The sequence below is a fragment of the Daucus carota genome, chromosome 9 (genome assembly GCF_001625215.2).
Source record: "Daucus carota subsp. sativus chromosome 9, DH1 v3.0, whole genome shotgun sequence".
Classification (NCBI taxonomy): Eukaryota; Viridiplantae; Streptophyta; class Magnoliopsida; order Apiales; family Apiaceae; genus Daucus; species Daucus carota.
The window spans coordinates 39,558,856-39,581,638 of NC_030389.2; the positions used below are offsets into that span (position 1 = coordinate 39,558,856).

A 22,783-nucleotide genomic window follows, 5' to 3' on the forward strand; every position below is an offset into this window, starting at 1 on the left:
GCACCTGGAACACAAGCTTGTTTCTTTGGCTGTTCTGACTGCCATCCGCTTAATTGCCAAACAAACGTGGCCAGACTGCTTTCCAGAATAAATCACTGGATTAAGTTTTGCTTAACCGATAGATTCTAATGTTAATAACCTGCGTATTTAAATATCAAATTCAATAAAAATTATTTTTCAATTGGTTGTATATATATATTGGAATCATATGTGTGTGTGTCTGTTTATATAAAAACTCATAATAAAATTGTATATATGCATTATCTAAATTTATTTTTTTTCTTATTATCTTGTAAATTCAATGGATTCAAGTATAGTTGTATGAAATCAAGGTATTTAAGGATTTTCTTTTACATGATTGATAATTGTTTTTCCTAAATTTTTTTTCTGCTCTAATTTTATTAATTCCGATTTTGTATGAACAGGTAATATAAATGCTATAACAAAATATCGTATAATTAATTGATCTTCAACGTTCACGGTGGAACTTTATTAGAAATATAGTAAAAACCGACTATATATAGTCGGTTATTGCAACTCTAAAAACTCATTGCTATATGGCACAAATCCATTGCAATAAGTTATATGGCAACGAATATGCAAAAATTAGGCGTTATGTTTGGTCTGGTTGCCATAGGGCCTTATGGCAACTAATTTGGGGTCATATTGCAACACAGTTTTGTAGTTGCAAAATCAGCTTATGGCAACAGATTTAATAATACAACAACGCATATAATAGCATTGCAATACCTAGGATTGCAACAACTTTTATTAACCAATTTGAATAATATAGCAACCATTTATCTTTTACTGTAACGCTAATTTGAAAAAAAATTGGCATGACCTTCACATTTCATTAAAAACCACCAAATTTAATTGGTATATCAAAATACAATCCAACATTCACCAATCCAAAAAGTCAACAAGCAGTACTATAGTCCTATTACTATTGTTCAAACATGAGCAAATAACCAAGTCTAAAAGTTCAAGCAAAATAAGGCTAAAGTTTGCACATGAGCACTTCTACAGATTTTGTCTTCTCCAAAAGATATTAATCTAGAGTAATGTATTTGTGCAATTGATGTAATGGCATCTCCCTTGGAGGCTCGAACCATTCTGGGCTTGCGACCAAGAAATTGCATCTCCTTAGAAGGCTCCTGAAGTCCTGATTAATCTTTCTTTTTCGCAAAGCAGAAATTGAAGCTGGAGTATCTTTAGGAGTTGCACATACTGCAATTTTAATAGCACTAGGATCAGTCTAATTGCAAGCTATAGGTAAAAAAATTTGATGAGAGAAAATATAAAATATATGTATTAGTGAGAACCTGCAAGAGACGGTTTAATATAACAGGTCCTGCAAACTGTGAGAGATCATTTCCAATCTACAAGTTGAACACAAAAGGCACTACAAGAAAAACAGTTATCAGCGACCAAAGGTATCAGCGACCGCAATTCAGTCGCTATTGTTTCAAATCGGCGACGGACTATAGCGACAGAAATGGCACTTGGTCGCTAAAAAGTATTAGCGACCGAATGTGGTAGCTAATCAGTAGCTAAAACATTTTCCCCCCCAAAAAATGAGCGCTAAAAATTGCCGCCACACGTTTTTGCGACTGGATTTTATCAGCGACCGCCGTCAGTAGCTAAAAGTGCCATGTCAGCTAATCTTCAGCGACCACAGTTGGTAGCTAGTTACTCCCTCTTAAAATTTTGAAAAAAACGGCGGGGTTATTAGCGACTATGTTTTTAGCGACCGCAATTGGTAGCCAATAGTGCCACGTCAAACAGATAGCTACTGAAGTCGGTAGCTGCAGTCGGTCGCTGTTGTTATTTATTTTTCTTTTTAATTTTGTTTTCTTAATTATTTTATTTTTATATTTATAATTATTTTATTGAATAACTAAAACTATGTTTCATTTATTTCTTTTATTGAATAATTATTTTATTCAATTAAATAATTATTTTTTCATTTATTTTGCATTAACTTTTATATTTTATATTTATATCCCTTTTAATTTATCAAATATAAAATTAAATAAAAAATTGTTTCATGATAATTGCAACTTGAGTATTGTTTATTCATTTTAACAATTTTGTGTATTTAATTATGTAGAAAGTTTAATTAATTTTTATTGAATTTATTAACACGTGTACTTCACATATGTGTGTATTGATATGATGTGTCAATTAGTTATATTAAGGATGTATTTTATAAAGTCAAAAAAAGTTAATATTTATTTTGTTTTGTTTTGTTTTTTAGTGTATTTTACTTTCGTTTTTATATTTTACATTTATATTCCTTTATCGAATAATTAAAAATATGTTTGATAGTTAATTGGAGCGCGTTTAGGTACGTATTTTGGACTGTTTTCTCAAAATTTTGAGTATTTTTCGACGTATTTCTATATATTTGTTTGAAGTTCCTTCAGTTATAATGTATTTTTAAAGCGTTGAGAATGTATTTTTTCGTTTATTTTACTTTGTTTTTTATTTATATATTTATATATATCCTTTAATTGAATAATCAGAAAAACGTTTCATAATTTCATGAGTATATGTTTCAAAATAAAATAAAATATTTTTAATTAAATAATATATATTAATTTTATGAGTACCTACAGCGAATAAAAAATTTATTCATAATTAATATTTTATTTGGAAAATTCTATTAATGTAATTAAATTCTATATAAAATGTATTAAATTAATCATAATATATTTTAAGTAAACTAATATAAAATAAAGTGTAAAAGCTGGGAAAAGAATTTTGCAAACCGCAAGAACCCTCGTTCCTTCGTCAGTGAATTCGCTACTCGCACAGATCAAGGTCAGTGGTTTCTCCTCCCACGTCCCATCTCCTCCTACATTCTGGTAACAATCCCTTGTATTACCTATATAGTGATTGTGTGATTTCCGCAATTTAGATATTTACTGTGTTCTGTTTCATGTATGTGTATGTATATGAATTTTCGATTTTATTGTTTTTGATGAACTTGATCAATTTGGTGTGTGCTCTAATTAATATTCAATGGGCTTGTGAAATTATTGCTGTTTATGTATGTGATTTATTGATTCATCTTCATGTACATTAATTTTGGAAAATTTTGGGTGAAACTTTGATTGTTCTAAGCTTCTTTGGGTAGATTGGGTGAGTTGTGACTTAGATTGGGTGAGTTCTGATGAAAAAAAGTGGTAAATTTAAGTAGCGTGCAAAGCCATGTCATTCCCCAACTTCTTCCTTGGCCACATTACACTAAAAACCAACTGAGTTATAGCAGTTTGTCAAGTGCGAAACCTTCAGAGGTGTTCTGGACTTCTATGAAGCAATATGATCAACAGCTCTAGTGATAGTAGACTAACATTATTTTATTTATAAATTAATAAATACCAAGTAGTAGTGTATATGTTTAAATGTTCACAAGAATCGTTTAAATGTTGTCATACTCTCCAGAATTTCAGAAGTGTTAAAAGGACAGATTCTATATTTCTGGGCCTATGATTGGCATCAGAGGTGGCGAGTCTAGAGTTATCATCTATCGACAGTGACTACCCAGTGGGCTGCCAGGGCTCCGCTGGCTATTGCTTAACTTTATGTACGAATGTAGTAAAGTGTAAAGTCTGTAAAGTGTGTATTGTCTAATAGTTTCCTAGCTTTAGACACGCATGAGAGATCAATTTGCTGTACGAGAAGGATGGTCTCTCGTTCAATTTGTGGCTCCTCCAGGGTGAACTCATGAGTCATTAGCAAAAATACAAGGGTGATAAGATATTTGCAGTTTGCTTGTCCCTGAAGCCGCCATTGCTCCTGATCTACCTGCAGCAGTGTTTCAGACTCGGAAAGCCTTCCAGAATCAGAAATCAATTCTGGTTCTTGTACAATTATACAATTCTGCTTCGACTGGAGAATTATATAGTCAAAACCAGGAGGCCTGTCAGGACTTGAATGTTCTGGTTGTAATGAGTCAACAACAGGTGCACATATTTCATGTGATAGCTGCTGGTGTAGCTGACTTTGCTCATCGAGCATTCTATTTTCCAGCTCAGTTGGTTTAACTACCTGATCAAGTTCTCCAACCCCGTTGACTTTGTAATCTACTTTGATCTCATTGTTGTCTAGAATTATCTCATCATTCCCTTTATAAAACCTAGCAGTTTCTCCATGTTCCTCACCATGCGCTTCCCCATGCTTATCAGTCTCTGTTCGACATTTTTTACCGACCCTGCCGCGGCCCTTTCTTGCCTTTCTCTTTCTTGTCACCCTATCTTTCTCAGTTCTAACACGAGACTCTAGTGTAGGGTTGCTTCCAGGAAGTAAGTATAGATGTTTACCGGTCACCACAATCTCACCAGATTCACACAACTTACCCAAGTGATGTTTCAGTAATGAATTGTGAGCCAAAGGTAAGTTAGTATGCTGATTTTTAATATACTCAGATATCGACTCTTCACTGGAACCTCTCTTGTCATTCAACTCGATAATTGCATTGTGTATCATCTACATTATTAAGCAGAAGCCTTAAAATTACAATCATGAGAAAAAAAGATGAAAACAGACAATACATACAAAATATACTAATACCAGAAAAAGAAAATAAAACAAAATATATAATCGGTGACCATCACCCTTATATAACATTATAATTTATAATGTTATAAGCTGCTTTATGAACTTGTTCAAGTTCCTGTTTAGTGCTCAAAGCCTCAAATCATCTAGGCTATTGGATTTTGTTGTATAGTATTTGCTTTACAGGAACTATATATTGACAAATCCGGATTAATTTGTCGTTGATCATATCCTAATGAACTTAGTGTTTACTAAGGTATTGTCAATAACCGTTGGTTGAATATTCATAATAACTACCATAGATGAGATTAAGAATTTATCACTATGTTTAAGAGGAAAAAGTCAGAATCCTTAATTAAATGTGGATTAGCAAAAGGGTGGAGAGAAGATGAATTGTTTTTGTCCATAAAATAAATTATCATAGATTATATATTAAATACATATTAAGTCTAAAAAATTTGGAATAGTTTTTTAATTTAGTTAAAGTAACTCACATATCTCTGCGAGTAGGCATATAGGATACTGAAGAATATATGAGATGCTATTCTGTTCCTCAATTTATTAATGATCATGTCATGTCATTCTAGCCTGCTAATGACTAATTTATTTGTTTGGAAATAGAAAAGTCCTTTAACATTAGCTTGGAAAAATAATATACTTTATTGTTATATTGTCGTGCTTTTGAACACTAAACTATATCGGGTACTATATTTTTAGCTTATAATAATTTATAATTCGACCAAAAAAGTGAACATACATAGACAAAAAAGATTTTTGTGTACACCATTATTTTATTTAGCTTGTTTCATTAACAAAAAAATTAATGTATATTTTTAATTGTGTACTATTAACAAATTGCCACACTAATGTATTTTTTCCTATTGAACTTTTTATGCAGAAACGATACAGGTGGGCGGATGAAGACGGTGCTGCTATTTCTGATCTGTTTTGGAGAAAATGTGCAGATCGAACCAAAGACAATCTGTCAAAAGAGCGAGCAAAAGCCCTGCAGAATGCTAGCAATGAATTTCCAGGTCAAGGGGATTTGCACATGCATAAGTATAACCCATGGTGGTGTAGCGCTGATATTTGGGCTCAGATGTGTGCTCAGTGGACAGAGCCTGAGTTTGTGCACAAAAGTAGTACTGCCTCAGGAAATAGATGTGGAGGTGCTGAGAAGGCCAAAGGTACATACAAGGGAGGTAGTATATCCCAGGGGCAGCATATGGCTAACAAGGTATGTATGCATAGCTTCGATGTGTGTAACCATCATCACATGTTTACTTCTCAATTTGTACAGGAGTCTCAATCTCAGGGTACTATCAACTGGTTGGATGTGTACGTGGCTACTCGTGAAGGCATACCAGCTGCTCAGGAAGTAGCGGTAATAAAACTGAACTTTTATACACTTATTATGTCCAAGTTACTTGTAGTTCTGCTAAAGAATAGAATATAAAGAAAAATAATTTATGGTGATATCAATATGGTTGTTATTAGTATAAAGGTATAATATATAATTACGCATATAATATTGGCATAAATCTCAAGAGTTTACAAAATTGAGTTTTAACTAACTAATCATAAATATGATGACAGAAAAATTATCGCACTTTAGTTGCTGAGCGCTATCCTGAGGGCACTCAGCCCCCGCATATTGATCAGGAGCTTTGGGAGAGGGCCTCTATTGTGAAGAAGAACTATGTCAAGGGTCAGGGACAACGAAGACGCCCATCTATCTTTGGCTCAACCTGTAGCACACAGTCTTCACAGTCACAGAGTCATCCACTTGTTCATACTCCTGCTGACTGTGTTCGAGCTATATGTCAGGATCGAGCGCTTCTTCGTGTATTAGGAGGACATCTTGGGCTTATGGATCCTGATGAGTTAGCTCGTGCTGTGGCTGAGGCTGCAGCATCGCAGCAAAGTGATGGTCAACAGGTATATAATTTATTTAGTAGTTAACTGCAATTTTGTTATTAATTTTTGAAGTTTGTTTTTTCATGTTCTGAGATTTCACTTCTTTAATTGATTTGATAATGACAGGGTGATCATGATGATCAGGATGCTGATGATTATGATGAGGATGCTGATATTGGAGGATCTTAGTGTCAGGTATATTATCTATTTATTAGTTAACTTTAATTTCGTTATTAACTGCTGAAATCTGTTTTTCATATTATGTTGTTTTTATGCCATCTCACATCTCACTTCTTTAATTGATTTAATATTGACAGGGTGATCATGAAGATACGGATGTTGATATTGGAGGATCTTTGAGTATTCTGGTCTTAGTATTGTATAATTGGAACATATGGTTTTGTTGCTGAATTTTTAGGGATGATGTAAACTTTGATAAATTTTTAAGGATGATGTAAACTTTGATGTTGGGATTTTTGTTATGGTTGTGTTCAATGCGATCATTTTAAATATAGATCATCGTGAAGTTGTTGGGACAAAGTTGTTTATTGTTTGTTGAAAAGCAGGTACAAACTGAAAATATATGGTAAATCTGGAAAAACAAAAAAAAATTGAAAAAAAAAAAATTAATATTAGCGACCGCCAGCCGTAGCCAATACTGGTAGCAAAAAGTCTCAAACTTAGCGACAGAAGTGCGTCGCAAATACTTGTAGCTGTATCAGCTACGGAAATCAGTAGCCACTCGGTCGCTACAGTTTGTGACCACAGGCAGTAGCTAATATCCGTCGCTAACTATAGCGACCATCGGTCGCCAATGTGGTCGCTGCCACGTGTAAATCGACCGTCTTCTGCTGACTCAGACTAGCGACAACGGCGGTCGCTAAAAGCCGTCGCTAGATACTCGGTCGCGAAAGGCTGTCGCTGGAGGGCATCTCAGCGACCAGATTATATGCGACAATTATCAGCTACCGGCATCCGTCGCTAAAGCCCATCAGCGACCAAAGGCGGTCGCTGATAGTCGGTCGCTGATAACTGTTTTTCTTGTAGTGAGGGTTAAAAACCTAAAACCATATATTTATCATTCTTAGTTTGATATAAATATCAAAAGCCACATTTTCTGGTGTGATCATTCACGACTTTATCTTGTTTACCAAACATTAGCTTCATCTGGATCATCCAAGTTTAGTATACTATCAAAAATCACTTGAAAGTTCAGTTTTTAGGAATCTCTTCCCAATATATGTGCCTTAAAGTTAACTCAAAGGAGTCGTCAATCAGCCAAGTAATCAAATTCAATAATCCTGGAGCCTACATTATACCAAGGAAACCCGTTTTTGACAAAAGATATGACATAATTTAATCTATGGCACTTGAATTATCTTGAGTACTAAGTTGTCGTAAAGGGATATAGGAGACTTTATGATGCAAGTAAATGAAAGTACCTGGTAATGTGTGGTATGCTTTTAGAAGTTTAGGTCGGAGATAGTGAGAGCAGATGAATTTCGATTAAATGGATTTGAAGTTCTAAATTGACACTAAACAACTTAGCCTTACTTTGAAAAATCCACCCAACCAAAACCTGCAGAGAACAATTAAATATAATTCAGTACAAAATAGAAATCTATATGTCAGAACAGAGGTACATGTCACAAACCACAAGTGGTATTATTCAGTTTATACCTTCTTCCAAGACTACTATTTAAAGCACATAATAGCCATGGTTTCTCCTTTTGAGATTCTTCCATCCAGCATTGCAAAAACCTAAAACAATTTGAGAGTTAAAACTTGTACATTTCAACTAGTTCTTATTTATTACTAATTTACTTATCAGTATGGGACCCAAAAGAAAGGAAAGTAGTATTAGAAGGCCAAGATCATATGTACTTTGTCCTTAATGTTTCAGTCTGATCCCATGTATCTAACTTCCAAACATCCTTTTCAGTAATAGGTCTTTTGTATCCTTGCTGCATAAGAGGAGTAATCCACCCAAAAAAATATCCCTACCACAAGGATTAAGCACCATACTGTTAGTTTCAATGCAACGAATTTGTCATTAGATATATTACTAATAGGCTCAAACATATTAACAGGGAATGCACAGACATGTAAAAACAGGGCATTTAAATAGTTAAATTAATAAATCTCTACCCTCATTCTTTTCCAGGATTAATTACAAACACAAAAGAAAGGAGATACACATAAACACAAATTAACATAAAAAATAAGAAATTAGTACAAATATATAAACCCTAATTAACGCATATATGTAAAAACGAAAACCCAAATAAACCCTAACCAAAAAAAAGTCCATAAAACTCAGTTGAGTGAAAACATATACATAAAAGCAAGAAAGAAGACAAATTAAGCAAGATTGAAAGAAAAACAAGCAAGAATCGAACACATTTCAGCAAGCAAGAATCGAACAGATCGGGAAAACAGGATTTGGGGGAAAACACATACCCGTTCGCACAGCTTGTTAACAATCTCCACACAGCTTCAATCTTCTCTCCACAAAGCTAATCTCCTCTCCACACAACTAATCTCCTAACACAACTTTAGTTTCTCAGCTGTGCGTGTTCTTTTAGTTTGTCTAAAGCCGAATTTGAGTGTTTAAGTTCTATTTTGTTTGTTATTTTATTATTTTGTTTGTGTTTTTTTTAATTTGATAGCGGGGAAAGGAATTGTAAAAAAGCCCGCTTCTTTTTTCTTTCTTTTATCAGCAAGCCCGCTTAATTTTGGGCCCAAAATCGGTAATCTATTGCAATGTTTATATACAGCATTGCAATAGAATGCACTTTAAACTCTCACCAATTTTTTTCACTTCTGTTGCAATGTTTTTAAACTCTACTGCAATGTCATTAAAAACCCTTGCAATTTAGACGAACTTATTCCTCAATTGCAATGTTTTTCGATAAAATTTGAAAAATCTGGTTGCAATAGCCAATCTATGGTGTAGTGATATCATATGCGTATAGTTGGTGTAGGTTTAAAATGAATATGTTGTACATCCTGTTTTTAAGCTATAAGATAATATTGTATGTCTAGTCAACATTCAACATTCATGGTGCTACTTGATAGATATCAAAACAATAATATTTTGCAAACATCTTTAAACCAAAATTCCCTATCCATTTTTAGAGTTGGCATGGATTGCACCCGCCTCTCTCTTAGCTTGAAGAATAACTATGGGCATCCTAGTTATGATAAACATTAATGCAAACTGGTGTCCTGACATAGATGAGTCACATAGTACTGCATAAGAAGGTGGAAAGTAATAGAATGCATAAAAGATAAAGGGAGCCTGCCCTAACACCAATCTCTCCTAGACTTTTGACACGTGCATAATGCATTTGGGTTGTTTGGACTCTTCATCATTTACCCACCTCCTAGCATCTTGGGGTGTGTTCGAGAAATTTCTTATATAATTTTTCATGCACTAATAAACTAAAAAAAAAAGTTTAAAATGGGCCTGAATTAATGTTATGGGATATCTAATGGACCTATAAATTTTGGGGTCTAGTTTCACATGTGCATTATGTAATTGGGTTGTGTGGGATCTCCATCATTTAGCCACCTCCTAGCACCTTTGGGTGTGTTCGAGAAACTTCTTATATATCTATCTATGTACTTAATTTATTTTATATAGTTTGATAAAAACTCAACTTTTATTTTTTTTATTAAATATTAATTCCAAATATATGTAGAAGGATTATTTTTTGAATTATCACATGCACATGCTAACATCATACACACAAATAACATTAAATTTTGAACAATGCCATATTAATTAGTTTAAAATTTAATTAATATTTATAAACAAAAATTTGTTTAAAAATATTTGTACAAATTTTTGTATGCGAAATTAAGATTTCTACTTTTTTATTGAATTATCAAATAAGTGTTTGAAGTGTACACACATATATATAATGTAGAAAAACTATTTAGTATGGAATTTTGTAAATGCCACAAGTATACTAAGATTACAGATGTGAATAAATTTCAACAAATTAATATAATTTAAAATTAATTCTTATGATTCACTAATTTCCCAAGACAAATAATATATAATAATTTATTTATAATAATATAATTTTTCACACACTAATTAAACTAAAAAAAGTATATGATGGGCCTAAATCCTATGGGATATGTAAAGGACCTAAAAATATTGGGCCTAGTTTGACATGTGCATTATGTAGTTAGGTTGGTGGGCTCTCCATCATTTATCCACCTCCTAGCACCTTCAGGTGTGTTCGAGAAACTTCTTATGTATCTATATAAACACTCCATTTTATAGCTAGGTGATGGATATAATATTGTAAAAAGTAAATTAAGTTTTATAAACTTTTCTCTCATAATTGTTTTGGGTTTTAACACCACTATCAAAAACATTCAAATGTTTGGATTATCTGTTATTCTTTCTCCATCTATTGATCCTAATTGGAATGATTGTGTTATCCATTTGATAGATGCGTGTGTATTATTTTCTATTCTTTCTCCATCCATTTGCTCTTCAATAGTTTCTGGTATGTGTTTATATATGATTCTTATATATGTATATGTATATGTATGATTCAATGATTGTATAATTCATTTGATAGATGCTTATTCTAATAACAAACGTTCTTAAATAAACCCTTTTAAAATGTTTTTTATCATTTTTTTAAAAAATATAAAATTTTAATTCTTGATAAATAAAAACAGTCAATTGTTCCTCTTGGCTTAAATAAGATATTAGTGAAAATATTAATATATTGTTGCAATTACTTTTGACATGATGTGTGAAACTCATATTTTCTCAGGTAACTATAACCTTCCATTACAATCTCTCTAAACAATGAAGAAATTGCTCCTATCAAATATCAAGTATGGATACTAATTCTTATTAATATATAAATATTAATAAAAAAATTATATTGGTAATAAAATTGTATATATGCATTATCTAAATAATAATCATCTACGTTCTTTCTTTTTCATGGTACTAGAATGAACAGTCATTCAAGGTTGCCAAAGCTCTTGCACTGGATACTCTAAGTGTGGGAGAAGAGAATAAGGAGCGTATAACAAATATAATTAGTATATACTCTTAACTCAGCTATGTACAAGTTTTATTATGTGTGTATATTTGACATTGTTACCAATATCATATTCTCACACAACCGGTTCTTGAACGCGAGTGCTATATAATTAGTATATATTCTTAACTCAGCTATGTACAAGTTTTATTATGTGTGTATATTTGACATTGTTACCAATATCATATTCTCACACAACCGGTTCTTGAACGCGAGTGCTATTTTTCCAGATATTGCACAGAGCGTTTAGGGAATGACTAAGTAGTTTTAAACAAATATACCAACTTATGGTATATTTAATTATAATTTAGATTTAATTTTAATTTATTGTAGAATTTTAGGTGCCTATATAAATAACATGATGATGCAAGAGTCAATTTAGGAATTCGCACTTTAAAGATATTCATAGCATATCAAAAGAAAATATTTTACACATATCGATAAGTTTAAGATGAATATGTTATATTGTCATGTTTTAAGCTACGAGATAATTTATATTGTATGTGTAATCAACCTTCAACATTAATTCATAGTGAAACTTGATTGAAATATTACTAGCTAGATATCAAAATCATAATATTTTGGCAAACATCTTTAAACCAAAACTCGCCATCCCCACTAGCTGTGCATGCGTGTCTCACTTAGCTTGAAGAATAACTATGGGCACCCTAATTATAGAAAATATTAATGCAAACTAGAGTCCTTACATACTGCATAAGAACGTGAAAACTAGAGTCAATTGTATGACTATAATAATATCATGGTTAAATCGCACTAGCTGGGAGTAAACTAATTCGCTTCTGGCAGCTGAATTAGTTCTGTTTAAACCATATTTAAATTTCAGTCAAAAATCCATAAAATATACCCGTACTAGAAATATTTTCTTAACAAAAAGAAACCCACGTAGCATATCAGTTTTGAACATTGTTCTAAAAGTTGAAATGTTTAAACAATAGAAATAAACTCTCCAAGTACTTACATTAGGGAACTCATTTACGTATGTGAAGAAAAATGGAGGGGCTGCACATGTTTAATTACCATCTGAAACATTCTATTAGCACCATTCACGTACACTAGCATCAATTATAGAAAAGTCTGCTTGTATTAAACAAAATTACTTTTTCTTCTGGGGACTTGGGAGCTATGCATTTTGTCATCGGACAAAAAAGTATGCATGACTTCTAATTTTAAATTTTGAAATCTTGAAAGTTAATATATTAACAAGTATGCAGCAGGTAAAATATTTTGAGGTTGAAAATTGATGTGGGAGATGTACAAATAATGTATATATTGGTACTTTGTGATAAAATTGCTTAGAGGTGAGGGATCGAGATATCAACGCAAACAAACGCAAACAAACTCGTATGATTTTTGCAGTGGATGTATATTTAGTTGTATATAAGTGTTTACAAGTCACTAACGATGGTGTTTTTTTTAATGTGGGTACAAAAATTTATTAAACAAAAATTTGTTTAGAAATGCATGTATATATCCAAAATTAAGATTTCTACTTTTTGATTAAATTATTAAATAAGTGTTTGAATTATACATACACACATATATATATATATAGTGTAAAAATATTGTCTAGTAATGAATTTTATAAATTATGTGTAAATTTGCAAACTCATCCATGTATATGCCACCGGTATACTAACATTATGAATGTGAATAAATTTGAACAAATTAATAATTTCAAACATAACTACTTATAATTCATTTATTTTACAAGACAAGTATAATATAATATTTATTTATAATAATATTATTTTTCACACACTAACTAAACTATAGAAAAATATATAATGGGCCTAACTATTACGGGATATGTAATTATTAATGGACCTAAAAATTTTGGGCCTAGCTAATTTGAATTGTACATTATGTAGTTGGGTTGTTTGGGCTCTCCATCATTTATCCACCTCCTAGTACCTTCAGGTACCTCCTAGCACCTTCAGGTGTGTTCGAGAAACTTCTTATGTATCTATATAAACACTTCATTTCATAGGTGATTGATATAATATTAAACACTAAATTAAGTTATATAAACTTTTCTCTCATTATCGTTTTCAGTTTTAACACCACTATCAGAAACATTCAAATGTGGGTGGATTATTTGTTGTTTTTCTTCATCCATTGATCCCTATTGGAATGATTGTATTATTCATGATGGTGTGTATTATTTGTTATTATTTCTCCATCCATTTGCTCTTCAAAAGTCTATGTTATGTGTTTATATATGATTATGATTGTATTATCCAATGATAGAAGCCTGTATATGGACATTCATATTAAGAAAGAAATAGTGCTTATTCTAACAAAAGTTCTTAAAAACCCTTTTTTAAATGTTTTTTTTGTCATTTTCTTGAGGAAATATAATATTAATTCTTGATAAATAAAAAGGGTCAATTTTGCTTCTTAGCTTAGGTAAGATATTAGTGAAAATATAAATATATTGTCGCAATTTTGTTACATTATGTGAAAATATCATACTAATATTATCAATGAGCCTATAATTATGAATCTAAAATTTTTATAATTATTACTATTCAGTTCAAATTTTTTATATTTAAAACTTTTTTATTGTCATTACATTACTTACCGAATACGTTAAACAAAATTATAACTGATATTTTTTTGAGGTATATAACTATAACCTTCCATTACAATCTTTCTAAACAATCAATAATATGCTCCCATCAATATCAGGTATGGATACTAATCTTAATGATATTAATATATATATATATTTCAATAAAAAATTAAAATTATTTTTGACTTTGTATATAGTAGAATCACTCATATATATATATAAACACACATATATATAAACTCGTAATAAAATTTTATATATGCATTATCTAAATAATAATCATCTAAGTTCTTTCTTTTTCATGATACTAGATGAATCCTCAGTGATGTTGCCAGAGCTCTTGCACTGGATATTTTAAGTGTGGGAGAACACACGGCGGGGCTACCGGTATAACAGATCTGATTAGTTTATATTCTTAACTCAGCTATGTACAACTATATATTTATTAATTACCAATGTATTATGTATTTATATTTCAGATTGCTGCAGAATATCATATTCCCACACAACTGGTTACCAAAGGGAGTGCTATTTTTCAAGATATTACACATAGAATTCTGGGAATGGCTAAATAGTTGTAAACCAATTGAGCATTTTCAGTAGCTGTTTGTTGTCGAGTATTTTGAAGAGTATCGTTCGCAGGGAAGGACTAATATCAATACCAATTTCGAGTCTTTTATCTTTTGTAATTCAGAAGTGTGGAGAAGAATTTGGTGGGTTTTTCTATCAACTAATTAATATAATAAATAAATAAATATAATAAATATGAGAGAAAACAACCCAAGAATTAGAGTTCTTCAATGGCTATCATGAATGTCTAATTTATGTCTCTTGATTGCTAAAAACAATCCTTCTAATATTTATAAACTCCTCTCCCAAGGTAGATTATAATGCCTACAATTATCCATTAAAAGCCACTCCCATGGTCAATCAAAGAACACTTGTAAACTATTAAGAACCAAGGATTTTATGTCTCACAATTCTCATATCAATCTTCCGATCTAATACTCAAATTGTGTTCATCATATCATGTACTAGAATTATAACTCCTCTCCCGATTCGTTATAACTCCTAGAGATTCAATTAAAAGTTAGCTACTCTTTTAATTGTATAAAGCGCTCAATGACAGATTAACAAATCAAGAGAAAACACAATCCAACTAAACAAACATAATAAGCCAAAGAATACTACCTAACTCTTGGATTAAGGAATTAGCTACTCATGATAAGATGAAACAAATATGTATTTATACCACAGACCATGAGAGTAAGAATATAAGTACGAAGAATACAACTTGACGAAAGGGCTTGAAGTCCGGATGAATCCCTTCACTCCTTCTTTCAATCTCTCTCACAAGTGTTTCTCTCCCTTTTCTCTCTAAAAAGGCTATCTCTATGTTATTCTATATGATACAAGTTAGTTGTCTCTAATATCTATCAAACCCTAATATATATATGAGTTTTCTTAATTTACAAGAAAATAAAATAATATCCTAAAACTAGTTGGATTCTGATGCTGAAATTCGTAGGCTTCTGTTCAGGCCTGATTCTGGGTTGATCCAGTTGGATTTTGACATCTGGACCACCTTAAACTTGTAGATAATTTCAATATCTTCGCGTGGGCTGTTGAATCGCCCAATTCTGACGTCCAGAACTCAAGTTACGGCCCAAACAAGATTTGATTCGCTGGCTATCCATAAAGTCCGAATTTCCATCTGATTAAGCCCAAATAAGCTTGATTTAATCCAACTTTAGGAATATTTATTTTCCTGCCAATAAACACTTAAAATCAATTAGTAATAACCCGATTATTTACAAAATACTAAAATTATGGGAATAAAATCATATAAAAACATATATAAATATATGCTCTATCAAATATCCCCACACTTAGTGTTTTGCACGTCCTCGGGCAAATAAAATAAATAAAACTAACACATAATAGATATACCACTTCCGTAGGTGATCACGGTTGCATTTGGCATATGCAACAAGCCCTTTAAACCCCTAGGCAGCCCTAGTGGACGAGTAAGGTCTCGTGAGGGTCTATAGTGAATGTACCCACAAAATCCATCTAGCTCATGTAATAATAATATAGATGACCACAAGAACACAAGCATGGAGTGCAACTACATGAATGCAACTAATAAATGAATATGTATGGATCCCAATAATAATAGTATATTCCAAGTCAGTGATAACCATCAGATTATGCAACAAGTTTAGACACATCAAGCTCACACCGCAATAAAACCACTTAGTGAACACAAGTACAGAGTGTGCGTGTGTGCTTAGCTTAACAACATGCTCTTTTTTGAATCACGAACAGAGAAACACTAGTTTCAACATGACAAGTCATGCGAGTTAATAGCTCCCAAGTTGAGTACCAGAATAGATCTTAAACACTTCGTTACTTAGAACCAGCTATCATTCAAGTTTACAAGGGATTTCTATGTCTTCTTTTTATTTCTATAATACTACTATATATAATTTTTTATTCTTCTTTTTTTTTCACATGCTTGGTCTAAGGTCGGGACGCTCCTCAGGGTAAGTGAGTTACGACCACCAAAAGACTTCACAAGCTCAATTTTTTTCTTTTTTTTAAAGTCAAGTAATTCTCCAGTAATCAAGGATAATGAAAAGTCACCAAGAAAAATATATTTCTAGTACAATTGCACTTAATACCAGCACAAGTACATGGATCGTCCCTTTCATATTCGCCACCCATTGATCTCAAAGGAGTACTTGATACTTTATTGATTTTTTCTTTTTTTTTTTCTCTTTTTTTTTTTTGAAGAAAACATTTACACCCCACAATCACCTCAAACTCAAGCATTTACGTACTAAGCTCAAAAGAGAATAGTCAAAATTCTAATCATCAACAAGAGGCTACCCCTCAAGAAGCAAGTATATCTAAGTCTCAATTCAATATTTAAGAGCATAATAAGCTTGTGTCAATAAATAAACTCTGCACTAGTGACACTGCACATGTAACATCACTAATATGTGATCATAGGCATAGCAACAATTAATCAAAAACAAGCTACACATAGTATCATCATAGGTTACTAACTTGGACTATTACATGGGATCATGATATGCTATGATATGCAATGAAACATACATGTTATGCAACTGTATGAACTAATGTATGCAATGTATGAGTGTTTATCCTAGCATGGTATGATCATCTAACTATTTTACAAGGCTATAATTATTTTTGATTTTTAAATTTTATAATTTTTTTGTCTTTTTTTTTTAAAATATTATAACATACTATTGAGAACACATCCCCACACTTAAATGAGTCAATGTCCTCAATGACACACTAATACTCCTCCTATAAATAATAAAAAAGTAAGAATACTCCCCTATGCATACGCATGAAGTGCCGTTTGAAAAATAAGCGAAGTGTGTTGCTTCTAAGTCGATGCACCGCGGGCACCTTAACCATGCCCATGGTGCAAATCATTCTGCCCGGACTTCATAAACTGACCTTCTGGACCTTAAAATCCGATCTCCACCGTTCAGAATTTAGATATTAGTGTAAGGAAGATGCTGTCCAAAATTCAGGACGATCCGACCGTTGAAACTCCGGGAAACGCAAAAACAATGCAGCTGATGCAACCAGAAAAATTGCTGCGAATTTTTTTATTTTTGCACCTGTAACAACCACTTCAAACAAACACATCAAGGTAACTTGTGGGAGTAAAAACAAATCAAAATCTACTTAATATTATAATCATGGGTTGCCTCCCAAGAAGCGCTTGTTTATTGTCATTAGCTCGACTTATTCACATACAAGTAACAAAACTAATGAGGTGAAAAAGCAAATAAGTGCACATATCTACGAATCAATAATATAATTATGATGTGCAAATATATCTTTGGTCCACAAACATATAAGTCAATTTGTATGGACCACACTGGCTGAAGAGACCTCGAAAAATCAAAGTAGCTAGAAAAGTCGTCAGAATAATCATCATAAGTACTACTCATAAACTCCACCCAAATTGGATCCTTATATTCTAAAGCAAAATCATCAATTAACACATCGTTCTCAATTAGAATTGGATACTCATCAATTTTTATCTCGTCTACCAATTCATTAAGCACAACATTATCTACTAAATCTGGCAGAATTTCAGTTGTATCCAATTTTTCATTATCAAGCACGGGACAATTATAATCTAAGCAAGTCGATTCATTAGACACAATATTTTCATGAATTGCTAAATAAGTATCATGACAAAGTGGAAAATCGACACAAGGAGGAATCCTAAAACAACCATTATGCATCACAAGTTGAACTTCCATAATAAAAGTATTTCTTTTAGCATTCTCCTCGTACCAACTTATCGAATCTTGACATATTATATCAGTCTTATTAGCAACTTCAAATTTTGGTTCATCAATATGGTCAAAAAGTCCCATAGACATTAAAGAAGAATTGTACTGAACTAAGTTTTTATCAACATCATAACATGGGTAAGGATCATAACATTGATTTTCAGATGCATAAAAACAATCAATGTTAGGTGGGTATGGAGGGTAATATGAGTTGCAACAATCAAACGAGTTCACCTGATACGCATTAAAATCCTGAAAAGAATTATAATCTAGATATCGTTCTTGATCATTGTAGAAATTCTGAGCATTATTCCAACCAAAATTGTAATCCATGTCGTCTCTTTAGCTCACAGCTTTTTTGGTGTCACCCTCAAAGAACCTGTAGACACACCAAAAACAACGAAAGAAGGAAAAAATAATATACAACAATAAAATCTAAACCACAAGAAACAATTAACCCAAAAATCAGTATTGCTGCCTTCCCCGGCAGCGGCGCCAATTTGTTGTCGAGTATTTTGAAGAGTATCGTTCGCAGGGAAGGACTAATATCAATACCAATTTCGAGTCTTTTATCTTTTGTAATTCAGAAGTGTGGAGAAGAATTTGGTGGGTTTTTCTATCAACTAATTAATATAATAAATAAATAAATATAATAAATATGAGAGAAAACAACCCAAGAATTAGAGTTCTTCAATGGCTATCATGAATGTCTAATTTATGTCTCTTGATTGCTAAAAACAATCCTTCTAATATTTATAAACTCCTCTCCCAAGGTAGATTATAATGCCTACAATTATCCATTAAAAGCCACTCCCATGGTCAATCAAAGAACACTTGTAAACTATTAAGAACCAAGGATTTTATGTCTCACAATTCTCATATCAATCTTCCGATCTAATACTCAAATTGTGTTCATCATATCATGTACTAGAATTATAACTCCTCTCCCGATTCGTTATAACTCCTAGAGATTCAATTAAAAGTTAGCTACTCTTTTAATTGTATAAAGCGCTCAATGACAGATTAACAAATCAAGAGAAAACACAATCCAACTAAACAAACATAATAAGTCAAAGAATACTACCTAACTCTTGGATTAAGGAATTAGCTACTCATGATAAGATGAAACAAATATGTATTTATACCACAGACCATGAGAGTAAGAATATAAGTACGAAGAATACAACTTGACGAAAGGGCTTGAAGTCCGGATGAATCCCTTCACTCCTTCTTTCAATCTCTCTCACAAGTGTTTCTCTCCCTTTTCTCTCTAAAAAGGCTATCTCTATGTTATTCTATATGATACAAGTTAGTTGTCTCTAATATCTATCAAACCCTAATATATATATGAGTTTTCTTAATTTACAAGAAAATAAAATAATATCCTAAAACTAGTTGGATTCTGATGCTGAAATTCGTAGGCTTCTGTTCAGGCCTGATTCTGGGTTGATCCAGTTGGATTTTGACATCTGGACCACCTTAAACTTGTAGATAATTTCAATATCTTCGCGTGGGCTGTTGAATCGCCCAATTCTGACGTCCAGAACTCAAGTTACGGCCCAAACAAGATTTGATTCGCTGGCTATCCATAAAGTCCGAATTTCCATCTGATTAAGCCCAAATAAGCTTGATTTAATCCAACTTTAGGAATATTTATTTTCCTGGCAATAAACACTTAAAATCAATTAGTAATAACCCGATTATTTACAAAATACTAAAATTATGGGAATAAAATCATATAAAAACATATATAAATATATGCTCTATCACTATTTTGTATATCTCTTTCTTAAGTTTGTTTACTTTGTAGGTGCTCATACTATTTTATTTCAGCTGAGAAAAATTCTCACTTATATAAGCAAATATAGTTATGGTAAATGGAAGACACCAATTTACATATTTATTATTGTACAATTTTATGTTTTGTATATAACAATGTTACCAAATTCTTGAAGAAGTATAATCTTCACAATCCCATATTTTAATTTTCATATAAACTTTGTTATCAATTTTGAGAGGAAATCTAACAAAGGCTCGAGTATTTTCATCGGTGATGATATCATCATGGGAAAATTATATGACTAGAGATTCAAATAAACTTGATCATACGACTCAATAAGAAGACAAGGATGAGAATTTATAAAGGTACAAACAAGAAGGTTTTAGAATTATCTACGAAGATGGGAAGAATGGCGACCATAAACATTATATTAAAAGTGCATGAATATTATATGTTACACTTGTAAACATGTTCATGATTGCATACTGGTCATAGCTTCATTTTATCATGAAGCATGGGTAATTCCCTAAAATTTTGAAGTGGATGAGTTTTTAAAGTGGCAGATTGATGTTGAAAAATTCTTTGATGATCGAAATGGGTGTGCTGGCCTAAATAATTCCAATTGGTAGAGCTAAAATTAATGAATGTTGCTTCCATATGGTCGGATGCTAGCATATATGAAATTATATGATTGACATTGCTAGTTTGAATTGCAAGCTAGAATAGTACAATTTAAGTTAAGTAATTTATAATAATGATCTTCTTAATCTGAGGGGCTTCCTCATGCCCATCAATCTCACAATATAAATTAACTTTACATCGCTTGCCAGACAGAAATGAAGAGATGCCAGGGAGGAATGGTGAAGACAGTACATGGGGACAATTGTGCGAGCTCAAACCTTTCGTTGAGGGTTTGTGATTTTAGTTCATTTTGGTAGTGCTGAACAAGACCGTTTATGTTTTTCAAACTATTAATTAGTTTGGTTATCAAAAATGATCAGATTCATTACCCATGGTTAGCCTGCACCTTATATTATTTGGTTGGTGTTAAACAATAATATGGATGTACTAACTCTTTTAATAAAATATATTGTGGCATATCATATCCCCACTACCTGTGCACGTACGTCTCACTTAGCTTGAAGAATAACTTATTATGGAAAACATTGATGCAAACCAATGTCCTTTACATACTGTATAAGAACGTGAAAAGTAATACAATGCATAAAAGATACAGGGAGCCTGCCAAGAAACCAATCTCAATATTTTGATGAGTCGGTGGCATGGTCATTTGTTTATCTTCGTGATACAGTAATGACGTAGAGGATGATTAGGAATGATAGCACCATGGAGGAAAAGATTGAGGTTAAAATGGAGAATCCAATGTGTCGACAGTAGGAATCATAGACATTGCAGATCTTGTGCCATCCTACATTTGAGTTTCCTTTGAGTCCTAAGTAGGCTACTTCACCTGAGGCTCCAGTTGCGGAAGCTAAAATACCCAAGAGTAGCTGAGCACAAAAATGCAATTGTTAATAAATATTATACATGATGTCTTATAACGGTGTAGGGACATGGAGATTTTCCATCACTTACCACATCTACCGAGAAAACACATGACATCAACTTTAATGATGTTGTAGAACGTTTCACCAGTGCTGAGAAAGATAAGATGGTGGTAATTATGCTGTAGAAGCAAGTCACTGAGAGAACAGCTGACGAATATCTGAAAATATTTCCATGTTAGGGTCTTAGGCAAGAAACATTTGCATTAACTTAATTTGCTGTGCAAAACAAAATCTGCACTTACATGAAGGCTGGTAAATCAGTGAATTCAGCTGCAACAGATGCTCGGTAAGGTTGGAAAGGCACGGGAATCGTTTCGGTTTGCTTACTGGTCACTAGAGCTACAAGTGATGTTAGGGATGTTGCAAACAAGAAGACCCTCAATATCACATCATGCAACAAAAATTTGCTAGTTGTAGTACTGGCCTGACTATTCTTCTCAAGCTCTAGTACCACTGGAGGAGATCTGGGACTGATTGAGGCCATGGATATTTTACTTTGTATTTTACTGTAAAACACCCAAGGATGCAGATGAGGTTGAGAAGATTTGTGAATAACTCGGAGCTATGGATCACTATTTATAGGAGGGTTCTCATGCTTCAATCGCACTTGCAGTAAAATATAGGTATTCTCTTCTGGGCAGCTGATGTTCTGTTTCAATAATTGTTTTTTCGGGTAATCTATTATCTTTTTCCACCTCATAATCAAACTAGACAATCTTACTAAAATTTTGTATACTTTTCTAGAAATATTAATAAATTTAACATGTAATTTACAGGGAACCTCTTTCAAACAAAAATTATAAATAAATGTACGTGAACCGAAAAAACGTAGAAAACAAGAATAATTAATTTTTTACCATAAAACGACTCTACTCTTTCTATGCCAATAAAATCAAAGTATCAAAAAATATAATCAAAGTATGATTTTATTTGTC

The 22,783-nt window shown here is 32.3% G+C and overlaps 2 protein-coding genes and 1 long non-coding RNA gene across 4 annotated transcripts; 1 reads left to right on the forward strand and 2 right to left on the reverse strand.

Moving 5' to 3' along the window:
- Positions 1 to 2,752: 2,752 nt before the first annotated feature.
- On the forward strand, positions 2,753 to 6,994 carry LOC108217033 (uncharacterized). Of its 2 annotated transcripts, none has more exons than XM_064084892.1 (6): positions 2,753 to 2,826; positions 5,462 to 5,750; positions 5,864 to 5,947; positions 6,160 to 6,501; positions 6,607 to 6,675; positions 6,798 to 6,994. In XM_064084892.1, exons 2-5 carry the CDS (start codon positions 5,481 to 5,483, stop codon positions 6,667 to 6,669), a joined length of 759 nt encoding a protein of 252 aa, XP_063940962.1. In that variant the 5' UTR covers positions 2,753 to 2,826; positions 5,462 to 5,480; the 3' UTR covers positions 6,670 to 6,675; positions 6,798 to 6,994. The 2 variants fall into 2 exon arrangements, with proteins under 2 accessions (XP_063940962.1, XP_063940961.1); XM_064084891.1 differs by having other exon boundaries at positions 2,759 to 2,870.
- A 578-nt stretch (positions 6,995 to 7,572) lies between these two features.
- LOC135149107 (uncharacterized) lies at positions 7,573 to 9,028 on the reverse strand. The gene is made up of 4 exons (XR_010287209.1): positions 8,941 to 9,028; positions 8,365 to 8,480; positions 8,161 to 8,241; positions 7,573 to 8,059 (listed from the first exon to the last, which is right to left on the reverse strand). It is a non-coding gene; the product is annotated as an uncharacterized LOC135149107 (long non-coding RNA).
- Positions 9,029 to 21,463: 12,435 nt separating this feature from the next.
- Positions 21,464 to 22,332, reverse strand: LOC108201618 (CASP-like protein 1). The gene is made up of 3 exons (XM_017369906.2): positions 22,091 to 22,332; positions 21,877 to 22,006; positions 21,464 to 21,791 (listed from the first exon to the last, which is right to left on the reverse strand). The coding sequence occupies exons 1-3, from the start codon at positions 22,330 to 22,332 to the stop codon at positions 21,576 to 21,578; spliced, it is 588 nt and encodes a 195-aa protein (XP_017225395.2). The 3' UTR covers positions 21,464 to 21,575.
- Between the last annotated feature and the right edge of the window lie 451 nt (positions 22,333 to 22,783).

Excerpts from the sequence above, each read along its gene's own strand:
- LOC108217033 (XM_064084892.1), top strand. The coding sequence starts at position 5,481 with ATGAAGACGGTGCTGCTATTTCTGATCTGTTTTGGAGAAAATGTGCAG. Across the intron at positions 5,751-5,863 it reads AGGTGCTGAGAAGGCCAAAG|GAGTCTCAATCTCAGGGTAC; the intron begins GTACATACAAGG and ends CAATTTGTACAG. Across the intron at positions 6,502-6,606 it reads AGCAAAGTGATGGTCAACAG|GGTGATCATGATGATCAGGA; the intron begins GTATATAATTTA and ends TGATAATGACAG.
- LOC108201618 (XM_017369906.2), bottom strand. The coding sequence starts at position 22,332 with ATGGCCTCAATCAGTCCCAGATCTCCTCCAGTGGTACTAGAGCTTGAG. Across the intron at positions 22,007-22,090 it reads ACTGATTTACCAGCCTTCAT|ATATTCGTCAGCTGTTCTCT; the intron begins GTAAGTGCAGAT and ends AAATATTTTCAG. Across the intron at positions 21,792-21,876 it reads GTGTTTTCTCGGTAGATGTG|CTACTCTTGGGTATTTTAGC; the intron begins GTAAGTGATGGA and ends TTTTGTGCTCAG.